The sequence below is a fragment of the Papaver somniferum genome, chromosome 7 (genome assembly GCF_003573695.1).
Source record: "Papaver somniferum cultivar HN1 chromosome 7, ASM357369v1, whole genome shotgun sequence".
NCBI classification, from domain to species: domain Eukaryota; kingdom Viridiplantae; phylum Streptophyta; class Magnoliopsida; order Ranunculales; family Papaveraceae; genus Papaver; species Papaver somniferum.
The window spans coordinates 16,519,523-16,534,310 of record NC_039364.1 but is presented as its reverse complement, the minus strand read 5'-3'; the positions used below and the strand labels follow the sequence as shown (position 1 = coordinate 16,534,310).

Here is a 14,788-nt window from a genome sequence, read left to right as displayed (position 1 = left end):
TTGGAAATGCTTCACTACGGTCCCAATCGGGAACTTTAATTTGCTTCCAGAAGAGATCATTTCAGAAATTTTATCTCATTTACCAACAGAATCTGTTCTTCACCGCAAATTGGTGTCTAAACCATGGCGAAAGCTTCTTCAGAATCCATCTTTTCCGCAGATGCACTTCAATCATTTTGATTCTGCTCATGATTCTGATGGTAAGTTGAGTTTCATATTTTATACAATAGGATCTAATGAAGAACCATTTTACTATACTGAGTATGCTGAGAAATTAAATCGTTTCAGTAGAACAAAAAGGATGAATTTCAGACCTCCATTTAAAGGATCTTATATCCTTGGTTCATGTAATGGTTTAGTTTGTTTCAATACACGCCTTGATAACAGTTTCAATTTGCATCCTGCTTACGTCTGTAATCCCATCACCAGAGAGTTTATAGTCCTTCCAAAATTTGAAGGAAACTGCTTGATATCTGGATTTGGTTACTGTCCTACAACCAAGGAGTACAAGGTTGTCAGAATCAATATCTCCGACGGAATTACTCAGGCATACACTCTTGGCAGTGGCATCGGATGGAGAAATGTTAGAAAGATGGACTATGATTTGATATCTTTTCGTCAATTTGGTGGTTTTGCGAATGGAGCTATTCATTATTGGGTGGACTCCGTAGGAAGAATTGGTGCCTTTGATTTGACCGATGAAGAATTTTGACAACTTCCATCACCACCATCTTGTTTGCTACCTACTGTTGCTGGAATACGTGTTTTAGGCGAATTTTATGTGTGTGTGATTACTCATTTGGATGGTTTGACACATGGGTTTTAAAGAAGAACGAAAGTAATCATGATATGATTTGGAGTAAAGAGTTTAGTAGTAGCTTTGGAGAACCTATCAATTTTACAGAGAGTGGTGGGCTTTTGTGCTACGATTATCGTGATAATAATGTTTATGGGTACTCTTCAAAAGCTTCATCTTCTAGAATGCTAGTGAAGTTTAGAAAGAGTTTTTGTTTTGGAGTCCCCCACAAGAACACCTTAGTGTCATTCAAAGCATTAGGAGAAGATGATACAAAACTAATGGATTCGGGTGAAAGAGTAAGATCTAGCGGGGGGACAAAAAACAGTTATCATTAGCCAACGTAACAGAAGGAAGAAAGAGATCTCTTAGTGAATACTAACTGGTACGTTTCATTCTGATTTTTTAGCTCTTGCAGGAATTACAGAACGATGTATCTTTTTGAAAGCAACTCAATGCACAAATTTGAGTTGCTGTAATTAAGCTAATTTGCTATGCTAGTTACGAATATAATGTTGAAGTATATGCCAGAAAAAACCTTGAAATCTGAGAGCTTTTCTCAGTGGTTATAAGAAAAATCTATTTGGTTCCTCATATTTAGAATGTTGCAATCCGGAGATCTTATAGTCAGCGATATTAAGTTGATGAATCTGATGAATAGAATAAAAGTGTTCATACTTGGTATACTTTAACAATTGTTTGAATTTGAATTTATTTTTTGCATTCACTGGTGAACGCCAGAAGAATAACTCTAGTAGCTGTCACAGTTGGGTATTTCTGGTTTAGAACCCTTGTTGATGGGCCATGTAAGAAGGTCTGACTCGCACTGTAAAATGAAGAAGTATGTGTTTATGTTTCATTGAACTAAATGTATTGGAGGATGTGCTTAACACTTTAGTGAACTCAATTCCTCTATGCAAACAAAATTGGATAAGTAGATTTCCTCTTTGAAGAAAAGTAGCGTGCACAGTTGTACTACAGAATCTAGCTGGTTCCAGTTATGATAGGCTACTGAGTCTAGCCAAATACTTCTTTGTAATCATTACCAACAAGTGTACATTTCCTCTTTGAAGTTTGAACTACTTATTTTTAGTATGTTGTTGGTTTTTGTTGTTTTAGATTCTGCACTTTTGTTGTTGAATTGTCTAGTAAACGTACGGAAGCCTATCATTTAGTCTTTCGTATAACATGCACTTGATATTGTATAGTCGACCTAGTGCTGAATTCACCTTTCCCCCAATGTCCAAGTTTCAGCTATTTGTTAACATTCTTCCCATGTTTCTATGTGTTCTTTTGTGTGTGGTGTTTTATGTATGTTGATTTACCACTTGTTATCACTCTGTAGTGGTCTAGACTTTAACTTTAAATGTCTCAAATCCTTTCCTCGCTAAAAATAGGAAAGCGTAAGTCCTTAGGTACGTATGCTCGTCATAGCAGTGAAGATCACCATCTTCTGCACTTCAACGTCAATGTTTTTAGTGGCATCTCTTTGGATACCCTTATTTGTAACTAGGATGCGGTGTGTATTTAGCAGCAGAATTTGGTACCATTTGTTATTTTGATGTCCTAGACGACTCGGGAGGCATTTGATGTTCGAAACGACGTGGGAAGCATATATGCCTGCAGGTGGTAGTTTTTGACAGGCTTCAGGTGTGCAATCTGTCTTCTCTTTAGGCAGTCAGGCTTTGCTTAGTTATTTGAGCTATTGTCTGCTGTAAGTAGCTCTTGTTTGTAATTTTGCTTAACACCTGACTGCTTTCTTTTCTGTGTGTATATCTCTGAACTCTCACTTTCTTAGTGGAAGCTTTTGGTTTTTAATCAATCTAGTCCCCATATTGCTTAGCACAAGTTTGATCTATTCTCTTCAAATGAATGTTGATGGATGCAGATAACATTGCTTTTGTTTCAGGTTCATTTCTGATGCTTAAAGCCTTACGTCTATAATCTTTGTAAATTTGCAGGTTACTGACGATTACTCCAGAAGTGATCTGAAGAATGGATCACTGGTATAGAGAAGCCTTAGAGTTTGCAGGTTACTGACGATTACTCCAGGATTAAGGTCTCTGCATGCTCGGAGTTAAGAAGAGGAACAAGCAGTCTTTTGTATGTTCAGAGACAGAATCGGGCTATGAACTTTTGTAACTAGGTCTCTCTGAACCAATCTTACAAGAGCGAATCCTTCTTAAGCGATAATTTTATACTGTCCCCAAGAATTACAAGATTATGTGTCGAATTCATCTTTAAAAGGTTTCCATTTTTAGTCCAATTCGATCACTTTCTTACTTGCATAAGCATTTCTTTTGTCTCTATAGAAATGAGCAATAAAAAACCTTGTCAAGATTGTTTAGCTGCCCAGATTAGGATTTAGAATTGATGAATCTGACATTGACATTGACAGGGGAAATCCAATGTGCATGGTCTGGCCATCCCACAGCTGTCATCGATGGCATTGAAATACGGTTACGGATATAACATACGACCGACCCGTATCGAAATCCGTTTTTCCAAACATCAATTTTAAGCCCACCGTAGAAACGATTTCATTTCATTTGCTCTCCTCCTCCAGTCTCCACAACAAAAACCCCCTTTCTCCTTGAAACCCTAAACTAGGGTTACTCTGCAAATCACTTCGCCTTAACAAAATGGGGAATTTTAATATGCTCCCATTTGAAATCATGCTCCAAATCTTCTCCCGTGTTCCAGCTGAGTCTGTTATTGAGTGCAAATCGGTTTCTAAAACATGGAGAAATGTTGTTCAACATCCATCCTTCTCGCAAAAGCACTTCAATCATCTTGATTCTGAAGATACTGCAGGTAATTTGAGTTTGATTTTGTATACAAAATGGTCTGAACCGTTTTACTATACCGAGTATGATGAAAATTCAAACCGTTTTACTAGAACAACAAGGATCAATTTAAGACCTCCATTTGAGAATTATGATATCCTTCATTCGTGTAATGGTTTAATCTGTTTTAATGCATCCCTTGGAAAATATTTTCCGCAACCTGCTTACATCTGTAATCCCGTCACCAGAGAGTTTATTCTCCTTCCAATAATTGAAAGAACAAGCTTCTTAACTGGATTTGGTTACAGTCCTTCAACCAATGAGTACAAGGTTGTTAGAGTTAGTGAACACAGGGGCAATCCAAATTACAGAATTATTCAGGTATACATTCTTGGGGGTGGCATTGGATGGAGAAATGTTAGAACTATGTGGCATCTTTTTTTCCTCGTGGTGCGTTTGCAGATGGAGCTATTCATTTGGTGGACCACCAAGGAACGATTGTTTTCTTTGATTTGGCTGATGAGGAGTTTCGACAACTTCCGTCACTACCTTTTTTGCTAAGAGCTGGTAATCAGCATCCTAGACTACAGGCTTTAGGAGGTCTTATACGTGCATGTTATCAGAATGATCAAATTTTTGACATATGGGTTTTACAGAAGAATAAAAATAATCATGATGTGATTTTGAGTAAAGAATTTAGTCATATCAATGGCAAACCATTCACCTTTACGAAGAGTGGTGGGCTTCTATGTTACAATCATCATGAAGGAAATGTCTATCTTTATGCCCCAAAATCTTCATCTTCCAGAATGCTTGGGAATGTTGGAATGAATTTTAATTTTGGAGTCCCTCACAAGAACACCTTGGTGTCACTGAAAGCACTAGGAGAAGAAGATACAAAACTAATGGATTCAGGTGAAAGTGCAAGACATAGCGGGAAGACAGAAAGAACTGGTCATTAGCCAATGCAACAGAAGGAGGAAAGAGATCTCACTGGTAAATTCCTTTCCGATTTTTAGCTCTTTCAGAAATTAGAGAATTATACTATGAACATAATTTACATGACAGTTTAAATTACTGTTAAGCTAAATTGCTGTGTTGGTTACAATTATCTCGACTATAAAAATAATGTTGAGGTATATGCAGGAAAAGGAGTGATAATTGAGAGCATTCTTAGTATCACATCTTAGAATGCTATCATTTTCAGATTAGTGCATGATCTTAAGTTGCTGAGTTTGATCAGTAGAATAAAAATGACCCCCAATTCGTAAGTGAAATGACATAAGATAAGAATAATAAACACTAGCAGGCAGAACCTTGTCATTGTATGAATAGGGGGTGATGCCCTTTGGAGGACAGTAGATTCTTGGAGATAAGCTTAATTAACAAACTTGTTTGATTCGTCTATTACTGCTGAGTTTTGCTGCTAGTCTCAGATTAGCTTTTTTGGTAATTATGGCACTATACATCACATTCTGCCTCCATAAGTATCTATGACAGAATAACTCCAGCAGAAAGTACTTTGGCTATCTCTTTTGACTGGATGAGTTCACCCTTACCTTAGGATCTTCACGTAATTTATCCTTGCTTTTATCATTTTATATATGCTGTGATATGATAATCTAGCATTCAACAACTTATTTAGTTGTTTATCAAGATTATATGTTTACTTGTTTGGGCTTATTTGTGCCTCATATGGTCGTGGACGGGTGTTTTTTTTTCTCATGAACATTTTATGATTTGTAATAGTTTTGTTCTATTGAATCCAGCAACCTTAAAATTCGAAATGAGACACCATGACCTGCCTTGCATGACTCCTTACAAGAGGATAATGGATACTTCAGGGCTCTAGACTATTCATAGCCAATGCAGGACCGATAGTAGCTCAAACAAGACCTAGTATTCCAATTTCAATGATTTTTCCCACTTCCTTTTTACTCTCATATAAGTACCTTGCATACCACCACTGAACCCTTTCCGCTAACTCAAGCATAAAAAAAGAATTGTAAAAACCACTTTGGTAGTTGTCACCAAATTGACTCATTTGTTTGGCCAAGTATGAATGTTTAACTCACACCATAAGAAAAAATGAATGTTTTTATGTTACATGTTATTGTTTCATTGAACTAAATACATTGGAGGATTTGGGACTTCAGTGAACTCAATTTGCTTATGCAAACAGAATCGGATGAGTAGATGCAGGAGTTGTACATAGAATTTTTATGGTTCTAAGTTATGCTAGTCTGCCGAGTTTAGCCAAGTACTTCTTTGTAATCATTTAGATACATTCCCTCTTTGAAATTTGAACAGCTTGTTTTGGATACGTTGTTTATCTTTGTTGTTTACCATCTTGCGCTTCTGTTAGTGTACTGGTTGGTTCAACTTAATTTAGTATGGAATCCTACCATTCCTGTCATTATAATGCACTTGCAGTAGTAACTCCGGATTTTATAGTAGACATGGTTTCAAATTTTGTGCTGGCTGCACCTTTTTGTCCATTTCCAAGTTTCAGTTATTTGCCAATATTCTTCTATGTTTGTTGTGTGGCGTGTTCTTAGCGGCATCTAGGAAGCATTGTGCTGATTAACTATTTGTTATCACTTGTGTATTTGTCGAATACTTGCCTCGCTAAATGTTCATGCGTGATACAATAATGCTTTTGTTTCAGTTTCAATTCCAAAGCTTAAAGCCTTGCGTCTATCATCTTTGTCAATTTTGCAGGTCGGGGAATTTGTTTTTATTTCTTGGTTGCGGCAAGTCTGCGTTAAGAAGAGTAAACATGCAGTGTTTTGGTAATGTTGCAGAAAGGCAAAGAGACAAGGAACGAACAAATGTAACTAGGACTGGAAGCAATTTAATCTAGATGATGATTTGTTACAAACAAGTAAACAATCAGAATTAAAAACTGGCAGTTTCGCCCAGTTGAGAAGGGTGTCATGATGCTCCATGGTTTAATTTTGCCTCTTAATTTAAAACTTGATTTTGCTTATACTCTTCCAGTGCTGGGATTTTGGCTTGAAGATCAGCACAACTCAAGTCCTGACTCCTGACTTGCCTGTGTATTGACCATTTAGCATTCTTCAATTTATGTGAGATCCATGAATACTGGTTCACACGTACGTCATGGTTAAGTTAAATGAAGTTGAATGTTACAGAATGAACAGCGATCCGTTGAGAAGAAATCTAAAATGTGTAGGGGTTTGTGGCCATTCCCCACTTCCCCACCTGCACATTTTAGATTACTATGGGAGAAGTAATGGAAGTCACCAAACCCAATCTTGCGATGAAAGGCATCACTTATCACACTGCTGTAAAATCTACTCCCACGTTTTTTCACCTATATAAACCATACACGACTGCCTACGGGGAAATGGGGTTGAATGACCTCTCTTCGATGGGTCACTTCACAGGACGTCCTGCAGAGGGTACACTACTATCAGAGATGAGGAGCCGAGAGCTAGGGGTTGACCACTAGTAATAGGCACCTAATTTTTCATACTTCGATTTACAGTTTCTTCTGCAATTAAATCTCTGAAATCGCTTCTCGTCAACTACAATTTCAATGGGGAACTTTAATATGCTCCCAAAAGAGATCATGTTAGAAATCTTCTCCCGTGTACCAGCCGAGTCTGTTCTAGAATGCAAATCGGTATCAAAATCGTGGAGAAATCTGCTTCAACATCCATCCTTCCCACAGATGCACCTGAATCATCTCAATGATTTTGATGCTGCTCATGATTCGGGTAATTTGAGTTTGATATTCTATACGAAATGGTTAGATAAAGAACCGTTTTATTATACCGAGTATGATGAGAATTTAAACCGTTTTACTAGAACAACAAGGATCAATGTCAGACCTCCATTTGAGTATTATGATATCCTTCATTCGTGTAATGGTTTAGTTTGTTTCAGTGCATACCTTGGAAATTGCCACAATATGCAACCTGCTTATATCTGTAATCCCATCACAAGAGAGTATACTGTGATTCCAAAATTTGAAGGAAAAGAATTCTTAGCTGGATTTGGTTACAGTCCTTCAACCAATGAGTACAAGGTTGTTAGAATCAGTAGAGACATGGGAGACCCAAATTTTGGAATTGTTCAGGTGAAAGATGGACTACGATGTCATGTGTTTTCATCAACTTGGTGTGTTTGCTAATGGAGCTATTCAATGGTCGTACTACACAGGAACCATTGTTGCTTTCGATTTGGTCGATGAAGAGTTCAGAGAACTTCCATCGATTGAAGAAAAGCTTAAAGAACTTCCATTGCCACCTTGGTGGCCACATGCTAGTTTTGAACTACATGTTGTAAGCAATTTTGTATGTGTATCTTATCACTATCCTGATTCCTAAGGTTCTGAGTCTTTTGACTTATGGGTTTTAAAGAGGAACGAAAGTAATCTTCAAGTGATTTGGAGCAATGAGTTTAGTAATTGCTATGGCAGGCCAATCAGCTTTACAAAGAGCGGTGGGCTTTTATGCTACGATCTTCGTGATAATAATGTGTATCGGTATGCTCCAAAAGCTTCTTCTTCCAGAGTGCTTGTGAATTTCGATAAGAAGTTTACTGTTGGAGTCCCTCACAAGAACACCGTAGTGTCACTGAAATCATTGGAAGAAGAAAATACGGAACTATTGAATTCAGGTGAAAGAGCAAGATATAGCTGGGGCCCTAATGAACAAGAAGCAGCAACCATTAGCCAACGGAACAGAAGAAAGAAAAAGATCTCTTAATAATGAATATATAAACTGGTATGTTCCATTCTGATCTTTTAGCTCTTACAGGAATTAGAGAACAATGAATCTTTTCTGAACTTAACTTGATTGACAATTTGTGTTACTGTTAGCTTTTAATTGAGATAAATGGCGATGCCAGTTACAGCTATCTTGTTTAAAAAAATAATGTTGAAGTATATGAAGAAAAAACATGCAAACTGACTTGTTTCTCAATGGTTCCTACTTGTTAGAATAAGTGAATGACGTAAGATAAGAATAACAAACATTAGTAGGCAGAACCTTCGTCATTGTACGCAAAGGGGGTGATGCTCTTTGGAGAAAGACAGTAGATTCTTGGAGATAAGCGTATTCCATAAACATGTTTGATTTGTATACTACTGCTGAGTTTAGCTGTTGGTCTTAGGTTAGCTTTTTTGGTATTCAAGGATAGATACCTCAGACTCTGCCTACATAAGGATCTATGCTAGAATTACTTTATCCGAGAGTTCTTTGGCTATCTCTTTTGATTGGACAAGTTCACCCATACCTATTGGATCTTCACATATTTACTTCCATGCTATTATCATTTCATGTGCTGCAATACGAAAATCTGACATTCAACGACTTCCTTAATGGTTCATCAGATTGTGTGTGTACTGCTGTAGGCTTATTTGTGCTTCATATGGTCATGATTATTCTGACAAGCATCTTTTTTCTCATGAACATTTTGTAATAGTGTTGTTCAAATAATCCAGTAACCTTAAAACTCATAAGACACCATGATCTGCCTTGCATGACTCCATACAAGACGGTAATGAATATTTCAGGCCTCTGGGCTATTCACATCCAATGCTGGACCAATAGCAGCTCAAACGGGACCTAGCATTCCAATTTCAATGATTGGTTCCACTTCCTTTTGACTCTCATAAGTACCTTGCGCACCACTTGGCAGTTGTCACCCAGTTGAGTCTTTCCCATTTATAACCCTTGTTGGGACAAGCATGTCTTAAATAACACCGTATGTGTTTATGTTACTTGTACATGTTTTTGTTTCCGTGAACAAAAACGCATTGGAGGATTTAGTGCATACTTCGCTTATGTAAACAGAATTGGATGAGTAGATGCAGGATTTTTTCCTAACAGCAGCATCCATAGTTGTATTGTAGAATATTTGGTTCCAAATTATGCTAGGCTACTAAGTTTAGCCAAGTACTTCTCTGTAATCAATTAGATACATTCCCTCTTTGTTTCTGAAATGTTGTTGGCTTTGTTGTTTATGATCTTGCACTTGTGTCAGAAGATTGGTCTGTTCAACCTTATTATCTAACCATATATCGTTCGGTCATTTCTATAATAATGCACTTGTACTACCTCTGTATTTATAATCGGCATATTGTTTTAAATGTTATATGCTGAGTGCACCATTTTCTCCTTGTCCAAGTTTCAGTTATATGCCAATATTTTCCCCTTGTATCTCTATATATGTTTATTGTGTGGTGTGTTATGTGTGTTGGTTCACTATTTGTTATCACTTATGTATGTCTCGAATACTTCCCTCTCTAAATGTTAATGCATGATATAATATTGCTTTTGTTTCAGTTTCAATTCCAAAGCTTAATGCCTTGCGTCTATCCTCTTTGTCAATTTTGCAGGTTGCGAAATTTGTATTTACTTCTTAGGGTCGGCATGTCTGGTGTAAGAAGCGTAAACATGCAGAGTTTTGGTACTTATGTTGCAGAAGGGAAAGAGAAAAGCAATGGAGAAATGTATACTATGTCTCGCAGTCAATTTAATCTGGATGAAATATTTAATGATTTGTTACAAAGAAGTAACCAATCGGAATTAAAAACTGGCATTGTCGCCCAGTCGAGAAGGGTATCATGATGTCCCATGGTTATCAGTTTATCTTTTTATTTTGCCTCTTAATTGAAAACTTGATTTTATCTTCATTTTGGCTTGAAAATTTAAGTCTTGACTTGCTTTGTGTGTTGACCATTTAGCATTGTGCAATTTTTCATGGTTAATTTAAATGAAGTTGAATGTTACAGGCTTACAGATGGAAAAAAAATAAAAAATACAGACTCACAGGTGAGGAATGAGAAAAGTAATGAACTTCTGTAACTAGGACTCTGAGCCAATCTTGCAAGACCAAACCCTTCTAAAACTCTGGTCAGCATTGTTTGGCTAGCCAGATGGGGATATGGAGTGAGTCTGTCACTGAGATGAAATATAAGATGTGTAGCAGTGTAGGGGGGTCTGTGGTCATCCCACACTTGCCGCATAAATGGTATGGCTGCTAAAATATTTTAGATCTTGAATCAAGATTACACCTAATCTGATTAGAGCTACCACTATGGAGGGTTCTATCCCTTCCCTATCCCTCAAATGTAGGGAAGGGATAGTACAAGGAAGCCAACCTCACTATGGCGCCCTCTTATCTCTTCCCTACACGAAACGGAAACTCAGTAGCCGTATGAACAGTGCCAAACGTCTACTCAGTAGTCGTATCAGTCAACTTGTTGACTTGACCAATACGTCTACTGAGTAGCCGTTTCAGAGGTTTAAGTTTACAGAAACAAGGTCGGGCTCGCCCATTACTTCTTCTTCCTTCTTCTTCTCTTTTTTTCTCCTCTCCAAAACCCCTTTCGACTTGAAGACCCTCTGGTGCGATTCAGGATCTAAAATTCAATGGGTTTGTTCCTTAGTATCCGGTGAAGCATTTGCCTTTTTCAATTTCGTGTTTCATCAACAAAATCGTCCAAGGTGAGTGTTTCAAATTTTAGGGTTTGAATTTAATTTGAGTGTGATTGTGATTAAATTGTAGATGTTAGATTGATTATAATGTGTCCTTGTATGTTGTTTGATAGTTTAAGACATTGTTGATTGATTTTATGACGTTTTGTTGATTGAATCAAAGAGGTTGTTCATTATTTATGATTCTTGATTTAGATATGATATTGTGATTGATAATTTTGGATTGATGGATGATTAAATGAATATGTATTATGTCTAGGTTTCATTGTTAGCAGAGAGATTGCATTTGGATGGACAATTTAGGATTGATTGATTATTTTGTTGTAGTTTGATAGATAATGTGGCTAATTTTTTCAATTAGTCTTGTACAATATATATGCATTGTCGAATTTTTGCATAAAATGGATTGTTTTGTGATGATTTTGTGTACATGTGTGTTGTAGATGCACTCCGATGAGTTTGAACGAATTATGAATGATAGAATTCCGGTTTCTTGAAAAGAACATAGTGATCATAAACTGAAAATCTCAATCTCGACAGATGAGAGGCAGAAAGCTCTGAAACATCTAAGTAGTGTAATCCAACTTCATGAAATGTATATCGCAGTTAGTAAATTTCCACTTGCTAAACAACTTGTAGACGATTGCGGGTTTGGTTCAATTTTCAAAATAAAATATCCGAAACTACAAGACAACTGCCTAACTACTGGTATATTTGAAAGGTGGTGGTATACCACCAATACATTTCACTTCCCTAGTTTTGAAATAGGGTTTACCCCATTAGACTTCACTCAAATTACCGGAATTCCAATTGGCCGAGGAAATCGTATATCATTGGAAGAAATTACTATTGAGTAATTGCATGAGATTGCTCCCCAAACCATAGATTGTTTGGTCCCATATATTAACGCTCACGCTACAACAAGAAGAAGGAAACAAGGTAATATGGTGATTCTTGGAATAGAAGAAGTTAGCCAAGAAAACTTAGTCGACAAGAGACCTGAAGTTTTGGATAGATGCAAGGGGATCAAGAAGAGTTTGATTAAATTGTTTCTTGACCATAGACTCGGCGTAGAAAATGATGTTCTTGAACAGGAGAATATTGCAAGATGGTTTTTGATTTGGTGTTTTGGGAATATCCTTTTCCCAAACAAGAACAATGTTGTTAAGATTAAATGGCTTAGTATAATGAGGGATTTAAATGTGTTGAGGCATTATGATTGGGGTTCGGCTTTGTACGGTAGGATGCTATGGGGCTTGAATACTGGAGTAACGTGCAACAAGCCTGACTTGCAGTTCTTTTCGTATCCATTGATGGTAAGAATTTATACCCACTTGTAATCTTACTTTCCTTACTTGTTTTTTTATTGGTGACCATATAATTCAATTAGTTGTTAATAATAACTAATATTGTTGCAGCCTTGGTTTTGGGCATATTTCCGATAGTATATTTCCCTACACAAAGGCGGAGAATGAAAATATGGATCCGTGGACAGCGGATAGGTTATATAATGGAGACCAAAGAGACTCGAAAAAAGGCGCACAAAGTGATACAGGTACCGTGCAGTGACTCTTGTACGTTACCAGATTGATAACTCCCATTCGATTCTGTAGTATGGTCGCCATGGGAGGATAGTGAATGGAAGACTAATCTCGATGTGGTAGAGGCTAAACAAATGTTTGTAACACTTTACGATCCATTTGGTCACAACGCCTAGTACCTGGGCGAACGGTGTCTCAAACAAGTTCTTGGTACGACAAGAATACCATGCAATCCTCCTGATTCAACAGTAGAAATCAACAATGCCTATTTGTACACAAACAATCAACTTCATTCCTTGCATTATGTTGAAGTACCCGATCATGAGTATAAGCTGTGGTGGAAGGAGAGGCAGTTGGTAAGTATTCAGTAATAATTGTACATGAAGGAAACAGGGATTTGTATGGTACGCAAGATAACGATGCTTAAGTACGCAAATCAGCACCGCAATGAAGAAGCACATACACAGAATAGTTGGTGCCCGCCGATCGTCATCTCTTCTCATACCCAACAAAAAATCTGACAGCTCGAGTATGCGGCCCTGCTTTTGAAGCGACTGATATGACTATTGGAATGGAGTATTTGGGGGAGTATCCACAACTCAATATAACATCAATCAGGGTACAACTGTGAGTAGCATATGTCCATTAATTCTTATATACTCTACTTGTGAAAAAATATAAATTCATGTCGGTGTTTACTATATACAGGAGGCGTGGTGTCAGCCATATCAGGATTTGCAACAACAATTCATGGCTCAACAAAAATTCTATTTCGACCTCACAAAGGAACTGCAATACAAAATCAAATACGGTTCAGAATTCAATCAGAGATATGTGAGAGAGTATCTACCACCACATACAGGTGAGTCTTCTACACCGGGCCAGTCTCGTGATTCTGGTCCGTCGACGAGTTCTTTTGTTCCAAACAGTCAAGAAGACTACCATCCTTATAATTCTTCGGAGGCACTCAATCAAAGTACAACCACGTACCAATATCAGGGTCCTAAAAATAATCCATGGTTTTAAATGTAAACGGCTAGTTTTTTAAATTTTTAACGGATATCTTTATATCTCTATGCACTGCTCATTTTCATTGTATAATGGCTACTTTTTTTGTTTTATTTGTACTTGTAATATTTACTGCATAACGATTTTTATTTATTTGGAATTTTATATCCTCTCATCATATCTCTATATATAACAAATTACTTTCCAAAGGGAAGCTATCCCAACATTCTATCATATTTGTGTTTTATAAAAATGAGATTCAGCAAAGAAGAAGATGTTTCTCTTACACAAGCATGGATTGAAGCAAAACAAAATATTCTTAATGCAACTGATAACACTATCAACCAATTCTCGAAGAGTGTTTTTGAATTTTTTGATAACATAACCGGAAATCCAAGTGCGAGATTCCAAGAAGGTCTTAGAGCAAGGTGGAGCAAGATCCACAAGGACATCATCACTTTTGTCACGATTCAGGTCGAAGTTAACATACGTAATCCTGGAATGTCATATGAAGAAAGGGTAAGAAATTTTTAACAAATATATTTTATATCCTAAAATCTTAACTATTTTAAGCTCAGTTTATTTTTTAAAATTTCAGAAAAGTGCTGCTCGTTTAGGCTATCTTAACCAGACAGACAACAATTTTCCGCATGATGGATGTTATCAGCTACTGAAAGCATGCTTTGATACCTACAATCCTGAAGAAATGTAGGTTTATCGCCGAGATGTTTCTGCATCATATGTTAATCAAGTCTTCGGGATACCAATCTTGAAGAATGATTAAATGTGAATGTTCTATCTTATATTTATGTAATTTTCTGTCTTTGTGTGTGTGTTTCTGCATCAGATGTTAATCAAGTCTTCGGAACAACACTCCTGAAGAATGATTATATTTTAATGTTCTATATTAAATTAATGTAATCTTTTATTTTTTAAGTCTTCTTGCAATCTATATATGATCTGATGTTCTGTCTTTTATTTAATTAAAGTTTAACATAAATAAAAACTAAAATTCCACAAAATAGATAACAAGTTCAGAACCATTGAATAAAAAACCAAATCACTTGTCGTCGTAATCCCGATTGCACTTATCACGTGCAACAAGCCTTTAAACTCCTAGGTGACCCTATTGGACGAGTTATAGTCTCGTGAGAATTTACACAGAGATTTACCCAACAAAATCTA

The 14,788-nt window shown here is 36.8% G+C and overlaps 1 protein-coding gene and 1 long non-coding RNA gene across 2 annotated transcripts; both read left to right on the top strand.

The window, feature by feature from the left end:
* The first annotated feature begins 210 nt into the window (after window positions 1-210).
* Window positions 211-3,325, top strand: LOC113300549. Its single transcript, XR_003335831.1, has 3 exons — window positions 211-2,446; window positions 2,758-3,043; window positions 3,195-3,325. It is a non-coding gene; the product is annotated as an uncharacterized LOC113300549 (long non-coding RNA).
* A 3,819-nt stretch (window positions 3,326-7,144) lies between these two features.
* LOC113294227 (F-box protein At3g07870-like) lies at window positions 7,145-8,318 on the top strand. Its single transcript, XM_026542631.1, has 2 exons — window positions 7,145-7,687; window positions 7,971-8,318. Exons 1-2 carry the CDS (start codon window positions 7,145-7,147, stop codon window positions 8,316-8,318), a joined length of 891 nt encoding a protein of 296 aa, XP_026398416.1.
* The last annotated feature ends 6,470 nt before the right edge of the window (window positions 8,319-14,788 follow it).

What these genes read in the sequence shown, in the direction of transcription:
- LOC113294227 (XM_026542631.1), top strand. Translation starts at nt 7,145, where the DNA reads ATGGGGAACTTTAATATGCTCCCAAAAGAGATCATGTTAGAAATCTTC. An exon ending in CAAATTTTGGAATTGTTCAG is followed by an intron (nt 7,688 to 7,970) that starts GTGAAAGATGGA and finishes TGGGTTTTAAAG; the next exon opens with AGGAACGAAAGTAATCTTCA.